This window comes from Myotis myotis, unplaced genomic scaffold (assembly GCF_014108235.1).
Source record: "Myotis myotis isolate mMyoMyo1 unplaced genomic scaffold, mMyoMyo1.p scaffold_m19_p_1, whole genome shotgun sequence".
Taxonomy (NCBI): domain Eukaryota; kingdom Metazoa; phylum Chordata; class Mammalia; order Chiroptera; family Vespertilionidae; genus Myotis; species Myotis myotis.
In genome coordinates, this window is record NW_023416313.1 from 134,555,889 (window position 1) to 134,583,075 (window position 27,187).

The following is a 27,187-nucleotide window of genomic DNA, read 5'->3' on the forward strand; positions in this document are numbered from 1 at the left end:
GGTATCTTAACATGACAACGAATGAAGCAGGATTTCTTATAATTATTCTAGATTTTAACTGATTTTTTTTTCGCACCAATTGTCTTTTCCTTTTAAATTCTTTTATGTTTGTGTCAGTTATTTCCATACTTTATTGTGATTTTTTTTTAATGCTCATTGTAAGCATTCAGTTAGGTCTGTATCTTTTGATGGTTATCAATAGTCTTTGTATTAGTTTACTAGGGCTGTTTGAACAATGTTCCACAAACTGGGTGGCTTATAATTCGAGAACTTCATTGTTTCACAGTTCTGGAGACTACAGGTCTGAAAGCACTTCAGGCAGGGCTGGTTCCTTCTGGAGGCACTGAGGGAGAATGTGTTCCATGCTTCTCCGCTAGCTTTCAGCAGTTGCCAACAATCCTCTTGTTCTTTGGCTGCTGTCACATGGCCTTCTCTCCCTATGTGTCTCTGTCTCTGCATCCAAATTACCTTCTTCTTATGAGGACACCACTCGTCGGGTCAGGGCCCACTCTAATCCACTATTAGCTCATCTTAACTGGATTACTTCTGCAAAGATCCTATTTCCAGATAAGGCCACATTCACAGATAACCAGAGGTTAGAACTTGAACATCTTTTTGGGGGACACAACTCAGTTGTATTTTTCTTTTCATATTGTGTTTCTCATATTCACATCACATATCTCAAACTATGGTCCTGTGTTTCTTTTCCTTTCAATGTAAAACTTTGTGAAAAGTTTCTCACTCAGTTTTCAACCCAATGTAATTGGCATATCTGACTTTACCTTTCTGCTGAAACTATTAACTACTGGATTTCATTCCTAACTTTACTTAATATTTGTGGGGTTTCACATCTCTGACCAATTTTTCTTTTTAAAATTGTCTCTGTTGTTGACTTTTACCCACTTTTTCATATCTCATCACTTTTTAATTGTCTCTCTTCTTTCCCTTTTCTCAAGAATTGATGTTCAAGATGAAGTAGGTGAACACTGTGCTTACCTCCTCCCATGACCACATCAGAATTACAACTAAACTACAGAACAATCATCATTCAGAACTGCCTGAAATCTAGCTGAACAGAACCCTTCAACTAAGGATATAAAGAAAAAGCCACATTGAGACTGGTAGGAGGGGTGAAGACTAATGGGCTGGCCCCACACCCACGTGTGGCAGATAAAAACTGGGAGGATTATCTTGGCTGTGCAGGTGCCCCCTGAGGAGCCAGAGATCTCATTCCCCAGCGAGCCCCCAGCCTAGGGGTTCCAGTATCAGGAAGAGAAGTCCCCATAACTTGTGGCTGTGAAAACCAAGGAGGCTGAGATGGTGGCTGAGTGAGACTGAGGGCTGCTGAACTCCCAGGCCTTCCTCTTAAAGGGCCCACACATGGACTTATTTAAACTCACTGGCTCCGAGCTCCAGCACTGGAGCAGAAGCTCAAAGTCACCAGAGACATAGGAGGAACTGAAGTATCTCGCTTTGGGTGAGGGCTGGAGAGGTAGCTTTCTTCCAGACAGAAGTGCTGGCTGAGGTCATTGTTTCTTTGCTGAGCCCTCCCTCAGCAGGCGCAGGCCTGGCCATATCTGTGTCTCCATCAACCTAACACTGTTAGCCCCACCCTGATGATTCCCTGAGACCCCGCCCCACTCAACTTGCTGTCTTACTTATGCTCTCTGTAAGAGATTCATTTCAGGTCCAAGGACACACAGACTAAAAGTAAAAAAAAAAACACGTAAAAAGATATTTCATGAAAATGGAAACAAACAAAGAAAATGCTGGGTAGCAATACTTATACCAGACAAAGACAATAACAAAGACAAAGAAGGACCCAGCAATTCCACTTCTAGGTATTTATCCAAAGAAACCCAAAATGCTAAATCAAAAAGACATTTGAACCCATATGTTCATTGCAACATTATTTACAACTAGAGGCCTGATGCACGAAATTCATGCAAAAGTAGGCCTTCCTTCCCCCGGCTGCCAGCACCGGCTTCCGTCTGGCACCTGGGACCCAGGCTTCCCTTGCAGCCCTGGCTTCGTCTGGAAGGTCATCCGGAAGGATGTCCAGAAGGACATCCAGTTTAATTAGTATATTATGCTTTTATTATTATAGATAGCTAAGATATGGAAGCAACTTGAGTGTTCATCAAGAAATTAATAAAGAAGAAGTGGCCCTGGCTGGTTTTGCTCAATGGTTAGAGTGTTGGCCCTTGGGCCTAAGGGTCACAGGCTCGACTCTCAGTCAAGGGCATGTACCTTGGTTGCAGGCTCCATCCTCAGCTCTGGTCAGGGCTTGAGTGGGAGGCAACCAATCTATGTGTTTCTCTTATGTTGATGTCTCTCTCTCCTTCCTCCCTCCCTTCCACTCTCTCTATAAAAGTCAGTGGAAAAAATATCCTCTGATGAGGATTAAAAAAAAAAAAAGTGGTGCATAAATACAACAGTATATGATTCAGCCATAAAAAAGAATGAAATCTTGCCATCTGCAACAACATGGATGGACTTAGAGGGTATTGTGCTGAATAAAATAAGTCAGACAGAGAAAGACAAATGCTATATGATTTCACTTATATGTGGAATCTATGTAAAAACAAAGTAAATGAACAAGCAAAACAGAAACAGACTCATAAATACAGAGAACATTTTGACAGTTGTCAGATGGTAGAGTGTTTGGGAGGATGGGTGAAAAAGGTGAGGAGATTAAGTATAAATTGGCAGTTACAGAATAGTCATGGGGATGCAAAGTACAGCATAGGGAATTTAGTCAATAATATCGTAATAACTATATATGGTATCAGATGGGTATTAGTTTTAGCGAGGTAAAGACTTCCTAAGTTATATAAATGTCTAATCAATGGGTTCTACACCTGAAATAATCTAATATTGTACATAAACTGTAATTGAAAAAAAATTACGTTCTTCAGGGTTCTAAAGTTCTCTGCCCTACGCCCTCTGTTATCTCCCTGAACAAGCCCATCTGCTTTCTGGCTTCAGCATTATCCATTTGCAGATACTGTTGGATCTATATATCCAACTCCTTTGTGCCCTGCAGACAATTTCTAACAGAAAAAAAGAACATGGAATCAAGAGCCACGTGGAGTCTAATGATTTTCAAAACTGTTTCAGAGCTAAATTTTGAAACTGATATTAGACCCTCAAGTACCATTTTCTCTTTTTATGTAGTTGCACTCGTCCTTATTTTGAGTTCAGTCTTTCTCATTCATTCTTTTTGCTGTCTTAAGAAGTCACAAATGAATTTCTCTGGGTGTTTGTTTGGGTTAGGTGGATCCTACCTAATTATCTAGCCAATAATTTTAATAAGACAAGTGGGAAACTGCAAGATAAATTTTAAGTACTAACTTTTATTGAATAATTACTAAGTGCAAAGCACCTTCTTTACTTAAATCATTTATATTAATTTATAATTTCTTGAAGATGAGGGAAGTGAAGTTCAGAGATATTAAATAACTTGCTCGAGGCCAGTGACAGAGCATGGACTCAAACTATGTTCTCTTTGCTTTCAAAACTTATACTCCTACCCACTACCCCATAGTGTGCAGAATGAGAAATCAGGTTGGCAGCCGCATACAGAGTATTACCTTCATAAGGCCTCTTGTCCTTTTGGTTGGGTTAAATATTGTAGCTGCTCTGGAACTTGAATATTGATGAACAAACAGGGTTTGCCCTTGGTGAAACAGGCCATTTCTTGTTTTAGCTTGATCTTTAAATATCAGCCATAGCACAAGTATGAAATCCTCCATATTAACCAGTTGGGGGTCTGTCCGCATCAATGGGTGACCCCTTTACTTCCAGCCCTTACAGGCAATTGATTAGGAACGAACTGAGTCTTAATCCTCAGGTGATTGGTAATTGAACCCGTATGTAACTAGACACCAGAATGACTTACTAGATAGAGTGAGAACTGCCCCAAAACAGATTGAACAAACAAACCTGTTTGTGATAAATGAGGGAATTTAGGTTGCATAAAATAGGTATAGGTATCTTGAGCCTTTTTGTTTGCATGAATCTGGTAGCAAGGGTGAGTATAGTTGACTGTCCAGAAAAACTAGAATGGACTATTGTAGGAGGAAGATATAACATTGGAGAAAGAATAATAAAATGTATGTTTCAATAGAATTAAATGACACCTAAAATAGAATTATGGCTAAAAGTTTTACAGAGAGAGAGAGAGAGAGAGAGAGAGAGAGAGAGAGAGAGAGAGAGAGAGAGAGAGAGAGAGGAAGGGAAGAGAAGAGAGGAGAGGGGAGATATTGAGAAAGAGAGATGAGACATGCCATAATGCTGTTTCTTTGGAAAAGTTACCAATATTTATGGGTCATCAAGTGTACCAAAATCAGAGTAATACAATTATGGGAAACATTAGTTTTTATTGTTGTTGTTGTGGCTGTTGTTGTTTTTATAGTTATTTTGGAGAATCGTCATAGAGATAGATTAAAACACTTTGAGATAAATTAAATTACAAGTATTTCTCCAAAGATGCGCTTCCTTCTAGGGCAGTGGTTCTCAACCTTCCTAATGCCTCGACCCTTTAATACAGTTCCTCATGTTGTGGTAACCCCCAACCATAAAATTATTTTTGTTGCTACTTCATAACTGTAATTTTGCTACTGTTATGAATCGTAATGTAAACATCTGATATGCAGGATGTGTTTTCATTGTTACAAATTGAACATAATTAAAGCATAGAGATTAATCACAAAAACAGTATGTAATTATATATGTGTTTTCCGATGGTCTTACGCGACCCCTGTGAAAGGGTCCTTCGGCCCCCAAAGGGGCTGTGATCCACAGGTGGAGAACCGCTGTTCTAGGGCAATACGTCTGCTTGGCTCCTTTATCACAGTGAACAAACTAAAAACTCCATTCAGAACTTGTGCATACCTTTAGATGGCGCTGTCTCCCTATAATTTTGGCAATATGCTAAAAAGGAAAGGCTTTCTGCAGACTTTCTGTAGAAGTGTGTTAATTTCTAATTACATACCACTGTTGTAAAACATTTGGAACAGGTGCCTTGCATAGATTGTAGAGAATTATACATCTAAAAAACATAGATGACTGTACTTTTGAATTAATTTTTAAATTTAATCATTATTCTTAGTTTATGGAAAAATAGGTTTATGTATCTAAGAGATATGGAAGAAACTATGTTGCTATAATATTTATTTTCTCTGTGGTGGTCTTGCTTTCTTAACTAAGGTGGAGTTCTGGAATAAAACAAAAATTGTTAATAAGCTTAGCATAAATGCCATATTGCTTGCTTGTAGGTCTTGGAGACTACCTTGTAAAAACGAAACTCCTAGAGTGCATGATTTTGTTTCTCTAAAGTTTCAGTGTTAGAGTGTATATTACTCTCATAGTAAATTATAAGCTGTGAGCAGGACCTAGAGTGCTAAGTGTACATTTCTTTTAATTTATCTCTCTGAAGTAGTCACTCATAATGTCATTACTTGTTTTAATCCACTGGACTTTAACATTAGAAAGTGAGTGAGATATATGAAAATATATTTTTCTTGAACATAAATTTCAAACATGATTTTTTTAATTTTTAATTTTAGATTTTGTGGAGTTAGTTAATGGGAAATACCAGAAGTCCTTGCTCCTGTAAATGAACTTTTAACCACAAGATGGTAGTATAACTTTCCCATTTTAAAATTTTTTAAAAATGTTTATGAAGTTAAACAAATTATTTCTTCTCTTTTAATGAGAAATCTATGCAGCTATGACATTTTAGGAAAATTATAAAGAAGGTGAATATTGAAACTACTTACTATAAGAAATACTAAGCCTCTTTAGTATTTTTTTTTCATTGAGGAATTTTAGTTATACTAAGAAAATATTTACTTTATATTAAGTTGAAAGTAGGAATGTGATATCAAAACTGTAAGACATATAAGCATCTTTCTTCTACAGAGAAATATAGTCTCATGTTTGCCTGCTTGAATATCAAGAAATGAGACTTCTTTTTCCCTACTGTTTCTTTCATGTTTTCATGGAGATCTGTATTGGCCAATACCTTCTGCTCTTTTGAGCACACATGCTGGACATTAGAACGTCAACAGAGAAACAAAGAAGGGGAAAAAAGAAAGAAAAGTAGAGATACTAGCACCCAAGTTGTTATTATCATTTTTCAAAAGCAATGGTAATAATGTCTATGTGACCCTTGCTGGATTTATATATTCCATAGTTTAAAAATGAATTATCTGTCCATTCAATAGTAGGTATTTAAATAGCCATTATCCATTATTATATGTATTAAAAATGTTTTCATTGGCATGCTTACATACTCCATAGTATTATGTTTCACTCTACATGGATGCTTTTCACAATTACTTTAGTTTTTTGTGATTAATTTAAAAGATTATATTGGATCTATTTATTGTTTTTTAAGTCTTGCGAATAGTGAGCCCCCTTTAGGTAAAGACCAAATCTTTGTTTATTTTTTTTTTTTTATCTCCAGGCCTAGCATAGTGTTTAGACTATAATAGCCACTCAATAAATCTGTTTTTATTCAAATTAAATTTACCACAAAGCAATACACTTCTATTGAGACCTATTTTGCTTATGTGCATAAATGTAGCAGAGGTAAAAAAAATATCTCCTGGTTTAGAAGCCAAGTACTTTGAACTCTTTCTTGGCATCTTATTTTGTCAATTGTAGAAGGAATATTCCTCATAGAAGTGGTAGTTTCACAGAGCAGCATTAAAAGTAAAACTTTTATTTTTTGACCTAAGGTATATTTCAATGCAAATGGTTCTATGCTAAAAGTATGATTTGCTTTCTAGAATGAAATATAGGACATATAACCAATATAAGATGCATAGTTGCTTCTTGTGTATAACTATATACAGAAATATTTTATACTAGAGGCCCAGTGCATGAAATTCGGGCACTCGGGGGGGGGGTGTGTGTGTGGGTCCCTCAGTCCGGATTGCGAGAGGGTGCAGGCCAGGCTGAGGGACCCCACCAGTGCATGATCGGGGCTGGGGAGGGACACAGGAGGTTGGCCAGCCAGGGAGGGACTGTGGGAGGGCTCCAGGGTGTGTCTGGTCTGTCTCGCTCAGTCCCGATCAGCCAGACCTCAGCAGCAAGCTAACCTACTGGCCAGAACATCTGCCCCCTGGTGGTCAGTGCATGTCATAGTGAGCGGTTGAGCGGACTTAGCATATCATTAGCATATTATGATTTGATTGGTTGAACGGACCACCAGATGAACGGGCACTTAGCATATTAGGCTTTTATTATATAGGACTAGAGGCCCGGTGCACAAAAATCTGTGCACTCGGGAGGATCCCTCAGCCCAGCCTGTGCCCTCTCTTAGTCTGGGACCCCCTCGGGGAATGACCGCTTGCTGGCTTAGGCCTGCTTCCTGGGAATTGGGCCTAAGCTGGCAGTCAGACATCCCTCTGGAAGCCCAGCAGCCCTCGGGGGATGTCCACTTGCCAGCTGGGAGCAGGCTTAGCTGCAGTTGGACATCCTTAGCGCTGCTGAGGAGGCGGGAGAGGCCGTACTGGCAGCCATCAGCCTGGCTTGTGGCTGAGCAGAGCTACCCCTGTGGGAGTGCACTGACCACCAGGGGGAAGCTCCTGCATTGAGAGTCTGCCCCCTGGTGGTCAGTGTGTGTCATAGTGATTCCCAGTCACTCTGCTGTTAGGGTCAATTTGCATATTACCCTTTTATTATATAGGATAGAGGCCTGGTGCATGGGTAGGGGTAAGCAGGTTTGCCATGAAGGGTTTCCCAGATCAGGGTGGGGGTCCCGCTGGGGTGCCTGGCCAGCCTGGGTGAAGGGCTGATGGCTGTTTGCAGGTTGGCCACAGCCCCTTCAGAGTGGGGGTCCCCCCTGGGGTCCCTGGCCAGCCTGGGTGAGGGGCTGATGGCTGTTCGCAGTTTTGCCACAGCCCCTTCAGGGTAGGGGTCCCTGCTGGGGTGCTGCTTTCAGGCTGGCCACACCCCCTTCAGGGTGGAGAGTCCTGCTGGGGTGCCTGGCCAGTCTGGGTGAGTGGCTGATGGCTGTTTGCAGGCTGGCCACAGCCCCCAGCCACCCAAGCTCCCAGTGGAGGCTGGCTGGAAGCAGGTATCTGGGATTTATTTAGCTTCTGTAATTGAAACTTTGTTGCCTTTTGCAGAGGCCACAGCCAGCCAGAGCAGGCAGGAAACTTGGCTTCCTATATCACCGGGGCAACCAAGCCTTCTGCTTGCTCCAGCTCCGTGGCTGCTGGCAGCCATCTTGGTTGGGTTAATTTACATATAGTTGCTCTGATTGGCTGGTGGGCGTGGCTTGGGCATAGCAAAGTTATGGTCAATTAGCATCTTTGTCTTCTATTAGTGTAGATTGTAAATTCAAAAAGGAATCTGTTACTTTCCATGATTTATGTAAGTTAGAAATGGATGGCAAGTTTTTTTGTGAGCAAGCTAAAATTTTTAAAAAAGACCCATAGTTGCCATGTATAGGAAAAACATATAAGGCAAATATATAAGGAAAAAAAAAGAAATGCAGTTACCATGGATGAGAAAAATATAGTTTCATGTAATGCCATAAATGTGTAAGTCATGTTCCAGGAATCTGTAGTTTTAGGTTAATGATTTGCAATCAGGGTGCATTTCCCCCTAGAACATCATGTTACTTAATTTGTGGGAGAGCCACAAAAATCTTATTTTTTAAAACTTGTACTAAGTGTGAAATACCACCAATAGGAGCCCTGAACTCTAGGGCGTTTAAGACCCTGAAGCCTAGTCTAGGGTCCTGTGCTCTTGCGAGGTTTACTTCCATGGAGATTTCTAGGGATGCTAGCAGTAGGGAATGAGATTGAGTGCTCATATGTGCAGACAGCCTGTTGTCTTTACTTTGGCAATGAGTTAGGGATGTGCCAGAAGCTGAGAGGAAAAGGTTGCGAGCAGGGCCAGGAGGGCCATCTGAATAGGGGCTCAGGTTCACAGAGGACCTCATAAATTTAAACTTTTGACATTTCTTTCTAATAAAACTAAACATAAAGTTATTGCCTTTGTCATTGCAATTGTGTGTGTTAAATGCATTAATATGTAAAATGTAGGTATCTAACATAAACTGCATTTTAATAAGCCTTTTAGCTTGGCAGTTCTTTACTTTTTTGCATATTGAGAGTCTTAATAAGTAGAAGCATCTTAGGTCTCTTTCAACCTCAGAGAGACTCTGGTCCTAAGGGACAAGGGTAAATGGATTCCAGAGGTTCTCACTCCACATATTTGTTCCTGGCACATATGTGTGCAGATGGATGAGTGGATGTATGTATGAAGGTTGAATAGTCAGACAGCAGAAGAGGACCAAAAGGGAAGTGGGAACCAAGGAACTGTGTGATAAAGGGGGCTTCAAGTTTGGAGAAAATGGGGGTTGCAGTGGTCATTAGTGTATGTAGGTTGTTAGCAAATTAACAATTCCTACATTGGAAAATGTCTGTGTTTTGATTATGATTTGTGCAGTTTAAATGAATTTATGTATTCTTACATTTGAATAAACATGAGGGAAGTCACACGTTTGAAAAATACATTTTTATTGATTTTTAGGTATAAAGAAAGAGGAGGAGAGAGAAATATCAATGTGAGAGTGAAGTATTGATGTGAGAGTGCACCACAGATCAGCTGCCTCCTGCACGGCCCCCACTGGGGATTGAACCTGCAACCTGGGCATGTGCCCTAACCAGGAATTGAAACAGCAACCTTTTGGTTGAGCTGTAACACTGCCATGTTTATTTAAATGTAAAAATGTGTAATATTAATTGTCAAATAAACTTGATGTACAATAATGACAGATATTAAGACATGGTCTTCATATTTCTATCAGTAAACAATAAGCTTCCTGAGAATAACCATCATGGTCTGTTTGGTACCCTGCTTTATCCTCAGTACTTAAAACAGAACCTGGCACAGGATAGGAACTCAATAAACATTAGTTGAATGAATATACAGATGACCAAATGAATGCCAGTTGGACATCCTTAGTGCTGCTGCGGAGACAGGAGAGGCTCCCACCACTGCCGTTGCATTGGCCAGCCATGAGCCAGCTTCTGGCTGAGCGGCGCTCCCCCTGTGGAAGTGCACTGACCACCAGGGGGCGGCTTCTGTGTTGAGCATCTGCCCCCTGGTGGTCAGTGCATGTCATAGTGACTGGTCATTCCCAGTTCTGCCATTAGGGTCAATTTGCGTATTATCCTTTTATTATATGGGATGGCTGCAAATGGAGAAAATGGAAATCCAAAGGGTCTTAGTTTTCCTGCTCTGATTGCTCTAAGTCAGCAGTTCTCAACCTGTGGGTCGCAACCCCTTTGGCGGTCGAATGACCCTTTCACAGGGGCCGCCTAAGACCATCCTGCATATCAGATATTTACATTACGATTCATAACAGTAGCAACATTACAGTTATAAAGTAGCAATGAAAATAATTTTATGGTTGGGTCACAACATGAGGAACTGTATTTAAAGGGCCAGAAGGTTGAGAACTACTGCTCTAAGTCAATCTTGGATGGACTTTAATCCTAGGTACTTAAATTCCCATTGATTCTGCAAGCTTGAATACATGTCTTCCTGGGTGGTGACTACACATGAATGTGGCCTTCTTTCTTCCCAACGCCTGGTTTCCTAGGGATGGTAATAAGAAGTATAGACTGATGGTTAAGTTGCTTACTGTTTGGAGGTAGGTATTTTTTCTCAAGTTCAAAGGCTACTGTGTTAGTTGTGTTTTTTTAAGTCAATCTCTCTACTTGCCCCACACCCCCTCAGGAACAGCTGAGTCATTTCCACATGTGTTGCAGATACATAGGTACTTCTTCAGTGGGGCCATAGCAACCTAATCTTAATTTTCTCTTCTTATCTACTAAGTTCTTACTCTGCTATCCCAAGGAGCTATTTAACTCATTTGCATGCATGCCTGTGCATGCATGTGCGTGTGTGTATGTGTGTGTGAAATATATATACATATATATGTATATGTGTATATATATATATATATATATATATGTATATGAAAACATTAATCTACCTTATTTTTGTTCTCAGATCTTTGTTTTGGAAATTACATAGCTTTCTAAAAATAGTTACATAGATGGCAAACTTTTGAGTACACTTATGGGAACTAAGCAATGAAATAGGTACAAATGAGATCAATCAACAAAGAGGAAAATATGGCACCCTATCAAGAGACATCCATGTTTTAATAGTGAACTTTATCTTACAGAATGAGTAGAGGTAATGCAGGGAGTTGGTGGCCTGAGGGGATTCGGATGCTTTACCTGGCATCAGATTCTGACTCTAACACTCACTTAGATGTGTTTCCTTGGGCAGGCAGTTTAAAATTTCCATGCTTCATCCATAAAATAGAGATACATTGCAAAGTACTTCATAAGGTTGTTGGAAGGATCAGTTGGTTGATACATGTAAAATGCTTATAATTGTGCCCAGCACTCAGTAAGAGTTATTAATGGGGAGGAAAACACGTAGAAGTTTTAGGCATATTCCAAACATTTAAAAATATATTCATAGACGAGTGACACACTATATAGTGAGCATATGCTAACTATAATTCTGCTCTACAATTTATAATGTAAACTGTATTTTTGTGTTTACCTTCTAGAAACTTAATCTTATTTTTGCTCAATTCTAATTTGGGGTGGTAGAGTTTTGTTTTGTTCTCAAACCTGGATATAATTAATATAATCTTAGTTTTCACCAGATGTAGTGGTCTTTCTATTCCAAAAATAGAGTCATTAGGTTGCTTCTGGAAATTTCCTTTTCAATATTCCATAGAGGGTCTATAGGAGTAATTCTCAATTCACGTCCCACAGGCCAGCCTATCAAATAACTTGAGTTGTGCCCTTCCCCCAAGACCTACTTTCTTTAAAAGAGAAAGGCATTTATATTTTTGTAGGTATTCAATTATATTCATCATTCATAGTAATTTGGGGATCTTAAAATTGCAGGGTATTATTTGGAGCAAATTTTATCAAGCATTATTAACCAAGACAAGTAATAAAGACCTTATTCTTAACTTAGCTATTTCAATATCCCACCCAGTGATAGAGAGACCACCTGATTGACAACTGCTGATTTACAGATTTACTAGGGTCTGTTAGCCCTTTCCCCAAGATTTGAAGGCAAAATTATTACCCAAACCTATAATTAACCGTCTCTCCTTTTCTCATTAGTTTCTGTATTTTTTTCTAATCCCTCAACCCCAACAATGTTCTCCCTCAGGGACTGTCCAGGGCTATCCATCATGGCACCCCACACTCTTCTGACTTTTGTAAATAGCCGTCTAATCTGATTTTTTAAAACCCTGATTTTATTGTAGGAAAATTTTATTGTAGCAGCTAAATTGATCAATTTAATTAACTGTACTTGACTCCTTGGGATAGGCTCCAAGCAGTGCCTTTCCCCACAAAAAGTTTAAGTTACGATAGGCCAATCAGGAAAAGGTTTTGAGCCACTGACAAAATAAACTGGCCCTGTTTGCTTCATTGCCCCAAATGTTGGGGAAAGCACAACAGGTATCTTTCACGGAACCCCAGGTGTCTGATCCTTGCTGCTAATGGTTATAGAATTGTCAGTCTAATGCCTTTTGGTATTTTCATCCTGGTTTCTCCCAAGCAAACAACGCACACCCACACTCACATGCATGAGCAAATAAACACACATATCAAAATACTTTCTAGCTGGGCTTTAAGCTGCTGAACTGTTATTTACATGCTGACATTATTATGTTACTGTGCACAGAATTTGATTTTCAGAAATATTTTTTGAATTAGTTCTCCCCAGTGTCCATGAACTCATTCAGAAAACATTTAAGTGTGCTGTGTATACCAGGCCCTGCGATAACAGGTACGTGTGGCTGATCTGATTTTAACCATGAGGAATGTGCAGCATAGGAAGGTTGGTAACAGCTGAGTCTGCTTGCCAGAGGCTGGTGCTTGGTTCACCAAGCTTCTCTAAAATGTGATATTTTGTTTTCGCAAGCTTGTTAGACACGTTGCATTAAAATACTGCCAAATTCTGTCCCTTTTTGTCCAAACGTTTTCAACTTGAAAAAGGAATTTCAGTGTGTAAGACTTTCCATTAGAAGGCCACCTGTAAACTTAAAGCAGTCAGACTGTTTTTTCAGCTGCCTGCATCTCTGTTTCTCAACTGACTAATATTGACAGATAAAGATGACTGTCCCCTGAGAAGGGCTCGTGCTGTTTGTGGTTATTCTGTCACCACCAGGAGGGACAGCTCCCCGATCCAAAGGGAGTGCAGAGATACAGTGTGCAGACAGAATCCTATGCTGACTAGCAACTAAAAAATAATAGTCAAATAATGATTTCATTGTTCCATCCTGTGTCCATGACGACTTAGAGGTATGCAGCTAGAGCTAGACCAGAACACTGCCTGGGAGTGTTTTTTGCCTCAACATTACTATTTTGAGAAAGTTTGCAATTTATTCTGACAGCCAGGCTAAGGAGAAAAATGGGCATTTCTAATATCTTGCTAACTTTAGTGTCTCTATATCCCCAAAGGTAATTCTGCCATCACTTTGGTTCACTGGCACTCTGACTCGCCCTTAAATAGAATCTGGTTTAAGGCATAGCTCCTACCAGGGTGGCAGTCAGCGACACAGTTCCCACTGCCCTGCAGTTCTCTCTCACCCCAGGAACAGCAGCAGGACTTTGGGAGAGTTTCTTACCCCTTCTAACTGTCCTTATTCATAAAGTAGGAATTAGTAGCAATCTTTTCCCATAAAATCGTTGTGAAGTGCTTAGCCAGCTGCTTGGCACAAGTATGTCCCCTTAGGTGGGCAGTTTATTGTTATTATTAGGATTCTTCCCTCCAAGAATGTTCCAGGGCACTGGTTCTCAGCCTTGATGGCATCTCAGAATCACCTGAGTAACTTTAAAAATCCTGATGCCCGGGCCACACCCCATATCAACTAAATCAGCATCTTTGGGGAGAGGGGGTGTTGGGTCCAGGATTTACCATTTTAAAAATTGTTCCAGCTGATTCCAAAGTGCAGAGAAAGTTGTACAACTGGAAACTATACTAAAGCCAAATTATTTTTTACATTTTAGTGTTGTTTTTTTTTAAGTTTGAGTTAATTAATTGACAGAAATAATAATAGAGATAAGTATGTGCTATTTTAACACAAAGATCAGTATAACTTCAAACATTTCCCTCTTAGATCATATCTGTGCTTGTTTAAGTTTTGGAGAAAACCACTTGCAACACAAAAATAGATGCTTTTTATGTTGCTTATGCTGAATAGGCATCTTTAGCCTTCTAGTACATTATTAACTTTTTTGGAATGGGAAAGCTAATATCTGGGATAAACTCAGTTGTATTAACTATATAAGGACATTTGAATTTCTTCCTGGTAATCCCCAAAAACATTAATTATCAAGTTCTCAAAATCTTATAAAGTTTAAAACAATGAAACCACAAGACAACATTTCTGAAGGGATTTCTTAGCCCCCAGTTCTTTATTTCCAAAGTGAATTTGTCTATATTTCAACATGTTACCTTATTTGGTGAGCAAGTTAATTCAATTTGAAGCTTCTTCAAAATAATTTTTTTAAAGAAATACTTTATCTCACATTCAGTTTCTCTGCATATATAATTTTAACCTACATATACAGAGTGGGGCAAAAGTAGGTTTATAGTTTTCTTATGGAAAATAATACAGTAATTAAAAAATAATATTATAGGAATAACCTTGATTTCACCTACTCACATCTGTAAACCTACTTTTGTCCCACAATGTATTGCTGCTAATCATCATAATAATTACACTTGTTTACTACTGTGAGTTTTCCAGATACTTTTGCACGTATATTTTTATTCATTTCTTGTAAAACTTCAGTGAGGGTGGACGTAAAAAATTAGCCTCATTTTGTAGGTGAGAAAACTAAGGCAGTTTATTAGTAGGCAGTTTAAACTGAACCAGGGCAAAATTTCTTGGTTTTTAGTTAGATATTAACTCATTTGTGCATTGACCACGCATTACCAACCTGCAGATATGTGTCAGCTGCTGTTCTAGGCAATGGGCACCCAAGATGAGGAAGACACACTTCTTGCCTTTAAGTTGTTCCATACACAGTGCTGGAAAGTTCTTAGCCTGATTCTCTTACCAAGGCAGAATACATGACCTGAAATTCCCATGGCCCATGCTATCAACTGATCCAAACATAGGCAGGAAGAAGAAAAGAATTGAGGCTGTTCAGAAACCCATAACTACCACCTTTTACAGTTATAGTTTGTGACAATTTTATCAGCCTGGACACTAATATCCTTTTCAGCTGGATTTTTGGTGATTTCTGTCACATTAGGGAAAGCTATGGTGCTTTTTTTTTAGAATGTATTATTCAGTGATGCTTTAATTTGTTTTTCTCCAGCTTTTCAACTGCTAATGTTTGTTTACTTTTGGAAACTGTTTTGAAGATTAAGCATATTGGTTTATTTTTAATGCTAATTCATCTTACATATTAACTGGTTTTTGAAGTAATCCTATTGCTGAATTAAAATACTCTAACTTACTAGACACAAATGAAATTCTACAGTAAGGTGTAGGATTTAAATTTAATTAAATTCTCTTAAAAATACATTGATTTTTTGCTTATTGTAAAGTCTTGGAGTGAAGTTATTGCCTTAACTGTCTTTTGAAATTAGCCATATTTATTTTATTTTAGAGCATAAAGCAAGATTAAATTAACTGAATAGAACTGTTTTAGTTCTTGTTGAGGATTCATATTTGCCCTAAAGGAAGGAAAGTTCAGAAAGAATATTATTAGTTTTTCAGTTACTGAGTGGAAACATTTTATGTCTTGAAAATTTTCCTTAAATATTTTGCAATTAAAAATATACAAATAAATAAAGGAATAGGGCATAATGTTGAAATGTTAAAATATAAATATTGTTAAGCAGCAAATAAATGAAATATCTTATTCTTGTATGAAACTACTTAATGTCAATAAAGTTTAAATTAGTTCAGACTTTTCTTATTAGAATAAATGTTTCCTTTTAAAATGCATGATAATCATAATCAAGACAAAATTTGTCCTGTTATTTATTTTCAAAATGATTGTACATGTTTAGCAGACTTTTGATTTAAATCCCCAGTGATATATTGGAGACAGATGTTTAGATGACCTCATGTTTAAAGTAATGTTATATTTGGACACAAGATTAAATTTTCCTTAAAATCTTTCCTTATAAGTTAAACTGTGTGGTAGTATACAAAAACTAATCAATGATTTGCAGTGGATTAATGCAATTCCTGTATTTTAAATAAATTTTTTTTATCTTTTATGGAATTCCACATAGTACAAAAGAGCTGATTATGAAACAGCTGTTTACAAATGAAAATATTGTTTTTGGCTGGCCAGCTAAATGGGAAACAGATTTGAAAAGTTCCATGAATTTGAATGCAAATGTACCATATCATTTATACCGAACCAGAGGACATTGGTAAAAGACTGCAACATGGTTTACCAAAAAAATTCTGTTCAAGACTGTTTCATAGAATATAACGTAAACATTTAAAATACATTTTCTTTTTTCAAACATTGATTTTTCCTTATGAAAATCAATATAACTATAATATGTAGTTAATATTTTGGGAAGGCTTTTAAGGACCTCATAAACAATATTTAACATTTCAATAAAGAGAAATTAGCAAATGGAGTTATTAGAAATGTGTAGGCAATTAAGTGAAATAGACAAAAGATAAGAGATATTGTTTAAAGACAATAAGTATATATGACAAATGTGTGTAGGGCAGAGCTATGTAGGTATCAGCGTATTGTCATTTTCAGCAGCAGCTAGAATGTTATACTGCAACTCACATTACTGTGGAAATTATAATTTTAAAAACCGGTGCAATGAAAACCTTAACATTTTCTCTGAAATTTTAAAGTTATTAAGAATTATTTATTTTGAAATAGGTTTACATAAAATAAATAAGATTTAAAGGCTTTATGAATTTTGAATATGACTCTATTGAATACTAAAGTGCATAATCTACTTTTGTTTGCTCATGACTTAAAAATTCTAGGAGGCCCTGGCAGGGTGGCTCAGTTGGTTGGAGTGTCATCCCATACACCAAAAGGCCTAAGGTTCCTTTCCCGGTCAGGGCACATACCTAGGTTGCAGGCTCCATCTCTGATTGGCGAGTGTATAGGAGGCAACTGATCAATATTTTTCTCTCACATTGATGTTTCTCTCACTCTTTCTTTCTCTCCCTCTCTCCCTTCCTCTCTCTCTGAAATCATTTTTTAAAGGTATATCCTCCGGTGAAGATTAAAAAACAAAACAAAAAAAAACCCCTTCTATGGTTTGTTTCTTTTATTTTTATCTCTTTAACTGTCTTTCTCCTTGTCTTAATTTTCTGAAAGTGTGATCACGTTTCTGTAGTAGCTTTTTAAAAAAACACCTGAATAAATGCTTTTTGGGGGTGGGATATTTGGTTCTGTTGTCACTATAATAATGTGACTGTGAACTTCCTAAGTGGTTGATAATCACTTAAGAGAGAAGCAAGGGGAATACGTGCAAATATTTTCAGAAACAAGTTTTGGGGCAAAATGAAGACAAATAGAATCTAGGAATGAATGCAAGCAACATAAGTACACACACATTAAATTGGAATATTATTTTATTGATGTTGATAAATGTGTCCTTAATGGATGATCCACCTTTAACATACTTGAATTGTTTTCTACATAGTCCATTGAGTGTCAGAAATTAAAGAACACTTATAATAATAATTCACTGACATACAGACATGCAAAATTGTAGTAGACTATAAATTTTAAAGGAAAGTTGATGCCTTATGGCTCCTTTGATGATGTATCCTTTGCTTTTGAGAATAGCAGAGATAACTGCCACTTCCTTGATGAGGCAGAATACACAATCGTGATGGCTTATATCACATCATCCCATTCTTTTGGCTTAACTCATGATCCTATAATGTAGCAATGTATACAGATCAAGCAGCTGGCACAAATGAGGATGCACTTAAGAGCCACTAAAAGAGGTTTTCTTATTTACTTATATTTCAGCCTAATATATTCACACATCTGACATAAACAATAAAGAAGTTTTAATTCACTGATAGTTTTAATATCCCAGATAGTCTGGCTGTAGAGCCCTCCCTCAAAATCAAAGGCTTGACGGTTTTGCCAATTCAACTAAATTACTAAATTATCGGCAGAAAGAGTTTAGCGTTTGGATCAACGAAGAGGGTGCCACAGGATTCAAGTTTAGAGAAGACTTGCAAGTGCGATGGAGGAGATCCAGTAAAAATGGTGTTGAGTGAATTTGCTGAGGGACAAAAAGGAATGAATTGTGGAAGAGACATAGCATATACAACTTGATTCATGTGAATTGCATTATTTTACACTTGCTGATATGTTACTGATGGGGAAAAAACATGTCATTTTTATTTCATTGTGGGCAGAATACTTATCTCGCACACTGGCCAGGGCAGACAATGCTCTGCACCCACGAGGTCCTCTACGTATGTCTGCTGGCTGACAGCTGCGTTGGTTAGTACCAAACAGTCCAACATAAAACATCTTGTTTAGTATGCAGCAATGAGCTTGGACTCACAGCACCAGTATGTTCACAAAGGGACCTCATAGGATGAAATGTCACCATAACAAAGTGTCTGACTCAATGACTTGGCCTACTGTCACACTAGACAAATTCATTTTTGTTGCTTTTTTTCATAGAAACCCACAAAGATTCTGAGGTTAGTCTGTATGACTCTCTGTTGAGGAAGGGGGTGTTTAACTTCTTTACATATTAAAAAAAAGTGTGTGACATATACACACAAAATTTCACACATTTTAAGTACAGAGCTTGAAAATTATTCCAAGTTTACAAATTTGTGTAGCCATTACCCCAGTCAAGAAATAGAATATTACCAGCAACCCAGGAGCCCCGCATTGTCCCTCCCTCCTATCATTACCTTCGTTCTCTTCTCCAGTGGTCGGACATTTAACTTTGCTCTTTCTTTTTAGTGGCCGGATCTCCTCAAACTTCTTTGTCGATGAGGTGTATTTTGTTTGCCCATTAGGAGAACCCTTTTACAGTCTGGCCAAAGCCAGCAGCTCCTTTTCTATGATTATTTCCCCCATCTGTTTAGAATTCACATCCACATTGTATTGTTGCCTCATCTAATCAAGCAAGGGAATGTCTCGAGAGTATGTGCTCCATAAACTACTTAATTTTCTGAAGTGGTCACTGCCAGGGGCTTAGTGAGAAACCACCAAATCTTCTTTGGCTACAAGTCTCTCTTGGAGCCAGTGTTTCTCAAAAGAGCCATGCCATACGCACAAGCTTTAATTTTTGCTTAGGTCAGAGTTCCTGTTATATTTGTAATTGTACTAATATAATATTGTTTTTCTTTAGATTTATGCTTTAATCATAACAAGTTGCATAAACTTGTTATAAGTAGAAAAGGTAAAAATTATCAAAGTTAATGCAGAGCAAACATGTTTTGCTGCTTCTCAAGGATCTATGGCATGACATATCTGGACTCACATGGGCCATCGCTTTCGTTTAGTGGGGACAATCTATTACAAAGTGGATCCGGGCTGCGTTAATAGCAGGACTCAGCTTAATTTTTATTCTTCGTCATTCTTATAGGATAATATGGATATTGAGCCCTTATTTAGAAAAAATGTATTTTAAAAGTTTTTGCTAAGTGCCAAAACATTGGTCTTGAGAAAAATTATCAAAAGGATTTGCAAATGTATTTGGAGACTTTAATTCAGGCAAGAAACAAATATGCATTCCTTAATTATTTATATTTATGAGAATTTTGAAACCTTATAATATAAAGTCTCTAAACCTGTTTTGAGAGCTGTAGGCACACTGTGGAATATTGATTGTCTGACTTCTGGGTGGACTTGTTTTGAGTAATCATTTAAAATGTATTTAATACATTGTTTCTATCTCAATGACAGACTATGAGAACTGGAGAAATGCATAGCTTTCCTCTATTCAGGACCAAATCCTTTTATTATCTTGAAGGCTTATTATGATTTTTAAAAAGTTCAGGATTGTTGCTGGTGTAAAAAGTGGTTCTTAGTCACTTAGGAATAATCCCGAAAGGAATACTGGGTAAGTCTGGGTCATTGCTGAAGGGGGAGCATCATGTTTTCCATTTTCTCACCCCAAGTGTGTTCTAATGCAGACAAATGGAACTGCACCAGATAACTCTTGCCAACAGAAAGGTCAGGGCAATAGCATCTCCAAACTAGGTGCTGATCTGACACTGTGCATAATAAAGCACCGGTTGTTAGGTTTCTCTAGATTGTCAATCCAAGAAAGTGGTATTTATGGGACTGTGGAGTATAGCTGTCATTTTATGAGTGTTATGAAGTCAGTGTTGGAGGAGAAGCCAGGGATTTCTTTAAATAGAAGCTGGGTTGTAGCAGTGATTCTCTACTCTGTCTCATCTTTCTAGACCTACACTTTCCAGTAGATCTTTTTGCATTGTTGGAAATGCTGTATGTCTGTACTCTCCATTATATAGTTACTAGCCACCTGTGGCTACTGAATATTTAAAATATGGCCAGTGCGATAGAGGAAATTAATTTTTAATTTTATTTCATTATAATTAATTCAAATAGCCACATACAGCTAGTAGCTACTGTATTGAACAGCATTTAGATTATGCATTTGTGAAAAGCAAGTAATACTGTTTAAAATGTAGAATGATGGACCACATCAACTTGTAGGTTTACTTTGGACTGGGGCATTCCTTTGTATTAACACATCAACATAATATAATTCAATCTAACTCATGCTTCATTTTACGAGATAAAATTCTTGCTAAACAACATAATTTGGGGGGAATTAAAACTTCAAATATTTATTGCCTCAGTTCTAGAGACTAGAAGTCTAAAAGCAATGTATCGACAGAACTCCTTTTGGAGGCACGGAGGGACAATCTGCTCCAGGCTTCCCCTGGCTTCTAGTAGTTGCTGATAATGCTAGTCAGTTTTTGGTTTAAACAACATAATATTTTAAAACCATTGTAGTATGGGTATTTCTTAAAGAGGAATGTCTACTGACTTGAAAGGAAGGAGGTACAGGATGGGCATTTCTGTTTTTATAGGAATCTTTGTATTTAGCACCCACCAGACAAGAAAATAATCTTCCAACAATTAAATATAAATTGTAACATAACTTTTCTCTTGGTAAGTTTGCTTATTGAAGTCTTAGTTCTCTTATCTTAGAATTGTATTCTCATTGCTTTTGATAGCAAAACATTTGGTTTCTCCTAGTCCTTAAACAATTTAACAGCCTCTTCTTATGACAACTTGATATAGGCCTACTGAGTGTCAGTTTAGCACATCTTTACCAAAATAATTCCACAACTATTCAAAACTGGCATACAAAATTATGTTAGTTTTTGTCCACTTCCGGCTTCCTGACCAGATTTTTAGTTTTGAGTTTTCCATGTGCCAATGTTTATTACTTGAGACAGGACGATTGAATGTAGCAGTCAGCTAGAGAAAACTGGTCTTTATGCTTTTGAAACACTTTACTTTCCATTCGATCAATGAAAATATTGGATTTTAGTTTTATACATGTAAAAAAAATCAATAGAGACCCACTGTGACTCTGTGCCAACAGTCAGGAATTGCCACACACTCTTTCCAGCTTTTATCTTTGAGGGGGAAAAAGGCAAGAACATCACTACAGGTTAAAGACGAGGATTTAGTCCCAGAGGAGGTAAGACCTGAGAGGGTGCTGGAAATGCCTTAGGCAGCATTAAAATTCAAGTCAAAGAAATTTGTGTTAGCTAAATGGTAGGTATCCATAGAAATATCTCTCTGGAGAGGCGACTAACGAGCAGAAAGTACTGGTGTTTTCAGTGAGACATTCTGGATTAGAATCCTGGTTCTGCCTCTCATAGCTGTGTGTCCTCAGGCAAATTTCCTAAGCCCTCTGAGCCTCAGTTTCTTCATTTGTAAAATGAGGGTAAAAATGGCCACTTTTGCCCTGGCCGGTATGTCTCAGTTTGTTGGGCCTTGTCCCAGACCCTGAAAGGTTGCCGGTTCAGTTCACCATCAGGGCACATGTCTGGATTGTAGGCTCAATCCCTGGTAGGGCATGTGCAGGAGGGACCCTGATGGATGTTTCATTTTCACATCTCTCTCTCTCTCTCTCTCTCTCTCTCTCTCTCTCAATAAAAAATATATTTTTTTAAGTGCCAACTCTTCATGGTGAATAGGAAAATGTTTGCAATGTGCTTTGGACTTGGTTTGTATTTAAAAAGGGGTAGTTATAACCATTTCCCGTAAGAAAAGGAACAAGACAAAGATGCCCACTTTCACCACTCCTGTTCGACATAGTACTAGAAGTGCTAGCTGTTGCGATTAGACAAGAGGAAATAAAAGGCATCCAAATTGGAAAGGAGGAAGTAAAACTGTAACTATTCGCAGATAACATGATACTGTACATAGAAAACCCTAAAGACCTAAAGACTCCATCAGAAAACTACTAGATTTAATAAATGATTTTGGCAACATAGCAGGATATAAAATTAATACCCAGAAATCTATGGCATTTTTACACACCAATAATGAACTCTCAGAAAGGGAAATCAAACAAAAAGGGGTAGTTATTATTATTAATCCTGCCTAATCTAGGGCTGTATTATTATAACAAGTGCTACCTCTATCACTTTCTTGCTTTTCTCTTTTGTTTTACTTTAGTGGAACCCAGTGTTCTCAGAACCAGGCTGGACAAGCAGAATCCCTTTAATATTAGTGTTATAGAAACATGTGTTTCAGTAGTTTCCTGTGAACCCTGGCTATGTTCTTTCAAACCAGATTCAATTCCACGGTCCTCTTCCCAAATACAGGCCTGTAGCAAAAATATAATTTGTTAACTTCCAGCAGAACCTCTTTCTGGGAACTCCATTAAAGAAAAAAATGAAAGAGCCATTGATTTTTAGGATTTTCTTTATAAAGGAAACTACAATGTCCTTGTAAGCTCCTTGAGGGTAGGGAGGTGATTAACACAAACTAAATGTCCCATTGTGCCCTGTATCTAGCAGCCACTTTGTAAATGCTTGTTAAATTGCATCAGATTGACTTGCTCATGTAAGTTTTTTTTTGCTGTAATTGAACTGTACATGGAAATTAATGTGGGAACAAATAGCCTCTTATTTTTGTGTTGCCTTGCAGATATTGTATATGATACACATGTGCATTCTTTCTTGTACAACTTCTTTTCAATGCCTCAGTAGCTTGTAATGTGAAATGTACAGTTGCAATGTTAATGAGGCAGCACAGAAAGTGAAGGATAAATGCTAGATGTATAATTAAATTCCACAAATGAGTTTTCTCCCTTGATTTAGGTGTATAATGATAAGGGCATTCACATTGGTCAAATTCTATTTCAGTAGCACCAGGAAAGCCCCAGTGCTATCCAGCTTTGAATGATGGTTTTATAATGATGTCCTATTGATCCAATGTTAGTGAACTGCCACTTTTGTGGCAGTCAGTACAACTAATACTCATTCCAGCCCTTATTAATCACAAAACTGTAGAACTCCTGATCTATCTATCTATCTATCTATCTATCTATCTATCTATCTATCTATCTAGGAGGAAAGCCATCAGCTAGGCCACAGTGAAGCAATGCCCTCACTTATGACTAAAACGAAAATGTAGATAGTATTTTTAACTTATGTTGTGTGTAGGATAAAAAAAGATGTGATGAAAGACCTTGGAACCATTTCTTTAAATATTACCCAGGTTTTAAAAATATATTTTAAAAATTTATCTTGATTGTTGAAAAATACAGATGTCTCCCCTTTTCCCCACATTGACCCCCTCCACCCTGCTACTCCCCCCACCAGGTCTTCATAGTACTATTGTCTGTGTTCATTGGGTATGCATTTAAGTTCTTTGGTTAATCTCCTTCCACCCACTGAGATTCATCATTCTGTTCCATACTTTCATGTCTCTGCATCTAATCCTCACTGGAGGATATGTTTACTGATCTTAGAGAATGAGGATGGGAGAGAAAGAGAGAGAGGAGGGAGGGAGGGAGAGAGAGAAACTTTGATGTGAGAGAAATATCAATTGGTTGCCTCCAGAACCAGGGATTGAACCGGACCAGGAATTGAGTGTACTGGATGATACTCCAACCAACTGAGCCACCTGCCAAGGCTTGCCTATATTTTTGAAAATGATGTTATCATCTGTGAGACTACAGGTCAAAAACATAATTGCCTATAATCTGTATATTAGGTTTTATATATATTTAAAGTGTTAGGTTCCTTGAGTTCCTTTTGACACACAATACAGTGAGATCTTGCCACAGATTTGGACAGCCTTCAAACTAACTGAAGTCCTGTGTATCCCAGTAGACTCCTCCTCACTGTGTTAGATCATAAAAACATAATGGATGTTTAATGGGTCCATAGACTTGTAGTCTTTTGGAACACCAAAGGGAAGGGATTTCTAAACACTAGAATCCTCCACTGAAGACTGTCTACTCCTAATCATCCTCATTCAAATAGAACAACAGTCATTATAAGTCAGAAAGTAAATATTTATTAAGTGCTTTCTAGTTGCCAAAAAGTGCTAGATGGGTATGCCTTCTGGGGCTGATTATTATATACAAAGTAATAGTTAGCATTTGGATACATGATTTTCTTCCTCTTAACCAAATTATAATTGTTATGTGTGGCTTTAAAAAAAATAATTGCAATCTTACCATCAACTGGAATGCAGGAGTTATCCTCACTTATCCCTCCACCAAATAACATAATGAAAGAAAATCTAACCCAATGTAAAAACAAGGAAGTCAGAGAATTTCATGTTAATTTTAATCCCTTTTACCTTGTTTCCCCTTTCCCTCTCTAGACTCATTTGAATTCCAAATCATGGAATTTTAGAGGGAGAATGGAACTTAGAAATCATCTAGTCTACCTACCTTGTTTTCAGTGGCCTAAGGAAATAAAATGATTTTCAGAAAAACATGCAACTAGCTTGTGGCAGACCAGGGACTTGTTGAGTATAGATTCTAGATCCTTGGGTAACCTTTCAATAGCTGTTCACATTGACCTAAGTATCACCCCATTCTGTATGTGACTCTGTAGTATTTGCAGCCCTCTTTTAAGTAGAATCCTTCTGTGGACAAATAAATTGTCTAACTCCCTAATTTCACACACGTGTAAACGGGCACTCTAAGAAGTGGTCACTTGTCCAAGGGTACACCAATTCTTAGTGGTATAGCCAGGACTGGAGCCTCGGTGGCCTGACGGTTACCTAGAAGGAGCAGAGCCCCTTCTGTTGGATGGCCATGTATTCAGATCCCATTCAGAGTTTCCCCTATCTTTGCATGAAAATAACATCTGTATGTAAAAAGTCCCTAAAAGAGGTTTTATTGATGTTTTCAACCATGAAATCAAATCCTCTAGCTTAAGTAAGAAGTCTTTATAGCACAGCCATATACTCATGAATAGATTTTTATCTTTGCTACTGGTAATAATAATATACTGGGAAAACCTGGTTAGTGTTTATTCCCTGTGGTATAACCCTAAATATTAATCTCAGGTCTGTTCTTTAAGCTGAATCCTCTGTTTATAGGAATATTGACAGATGTCCTTGGACAAAGATCATATGAAATAGAAAATTCTGTTAGTATTCAAGGTCCTAAACCAGTGACTCACGAAGGAAAAATAAAAGGAGAAGGAGGTACCATAAAGAGGATATTATTTTTTCTTTCTTTTAAAACCAATACAAGTTAATTTGGGAATTTGGAATATAAAAAGCATAATGAAGAAAATTGAAATAACCAATAACTGTACTACCCAGTCAGTAATAACCAAGATTATTTTGATACATTTTTTCCTAGTCTTTTAGTTTGTGTGTTTATAAATGTATTTATAGGATTCTTATGATATAGTTTATAAACATTTATATTTTTAAATAAGGATATTTCTGTCATTTTATATTATGAGTGTAAACACCGCTTTTTAATGAAGGTATTCCACAATGCATTTAACCCGTCTCCTATTGTTGGATATATTTTTCCTTCTAGTTTTCACTATTTACAATACCACCTCATATTAGGTGGGAGATTTTGAGAACCTAGTCAGAGGGAGTGTCTGATGGGGCAAAGAGAATTAGGTGGCATGCTGGTTTGCAGTATTTTGGGTAGGGGGTGTCTTTTAATTTTAAGAATTGCTGTATAACAAGGAAATCACATTCTTTACTTTCTGTAAACCTGAACCTTCTGATCTTGTTAGTTATACGTGTTTGTTTTCATTTAGTTGTTGACTGCAATTGAGGAGTTGGAAGGACAATTAGTCCAAAGCAGACTCACTAAGCCTGGCTCCATTTCAGCATGACTCCTTTTCCCCTCCTTCTCCTCAGCCCCCAGTTTAAATTAGTCCAAGATGTAATTTAGGGCATTTTGAAATAATTTTGAAGTCTCTTCTTTTTTCAAATGCTGAATTTTTTCAGATATTAAAATGCTTTAGAAAACAACCAATTTATATTTTTTAAAATATTATTCTCATTCATAATATTATATAAATAATTGCCTATTATCTATGAATATAGTCCATAAGGGTTTATAGGGCACATGGTTATTTCCCTTTTTATTGAATTTATGTGGGTGACACTGGTTAACAAAATTATACAGGTTTCTTGTGTACAATTCCACAACATAGTCTGTACGCTGTATTGTTCACCACCCCAAGTCAAATCTCTGCCCATCACCATTTATCCCCCTATACTCTCCTCCCCCTCCCCCAATGTCCCTTTCCCCTCTGGCATTCACCACCCTGTTGCCTGTGTCCACAAGTTTTTTCTCCTTTTTTCTTTTTTGTTCAATCCCTCCATTCTCACTCAGCTCCCTCTCCACCCAACCCCCACAGCTGTCAGCCAGCTCTCTATGAGTCGGTCTCTATATTGCTCGTTAGTGTATTTTGCTCATTAGATTCCAATATGAGTGAAATTAGATTACAATATGAGTTGTCTTTCTATGACTGGCTTATTTTATTTAGCATAATGTTTTCCAGGTCCATCCATGCTGTCAAAAAAGGTAAGATTTTTTTTTTTTTACAGCTGAGTAGCATTCCATTGTGTAAATGTACCACAGCTTTTAAAAATTTTTCTTTCTTTGTTGATTAAGGTATTAC

At 37.6% G+C, this 27,187-nt stretch overlaps 1 protein-coding gene across 5 annotated transcripts in view; it reads left to right on the forward strand.

Moving 5' to 3' along the window:
• Positions 1-917: 917 nt before the first annotated feature.
• The window catches only part of SLC25A21 (solute carrier family 25 member 21), a 533,790-nt gene continuing 507,520 nt past the window's right edge, over positions 918-27,187 (forward strand). For 3 of the 5 annotated variants that reach the window (XM_036352969.1, XM_036352959.1, XM_036352985.1), the window contains exons 1-3: positions 919-1,121; positions 5,571-5,642; positions 10,528-10,681. In XM_036352969.1, coding sequence (XP_036208862.1) covers positions 10,590-10,681 — 92 coding nt within the window. In that variant the 5' untranslated portion in view covers positions 919-1,121; positions 5,571-5,642; positions 10,528-10,589. Of the gene's footprint in view, positions 1,122-5,564; positions 5,643-10,527; positions 10,682-27,187 lie in introns of those variants that run through there. The other 2 variants (XM_036352952.1, XM_036352979.1) reach the window with 2 other exon arrangements.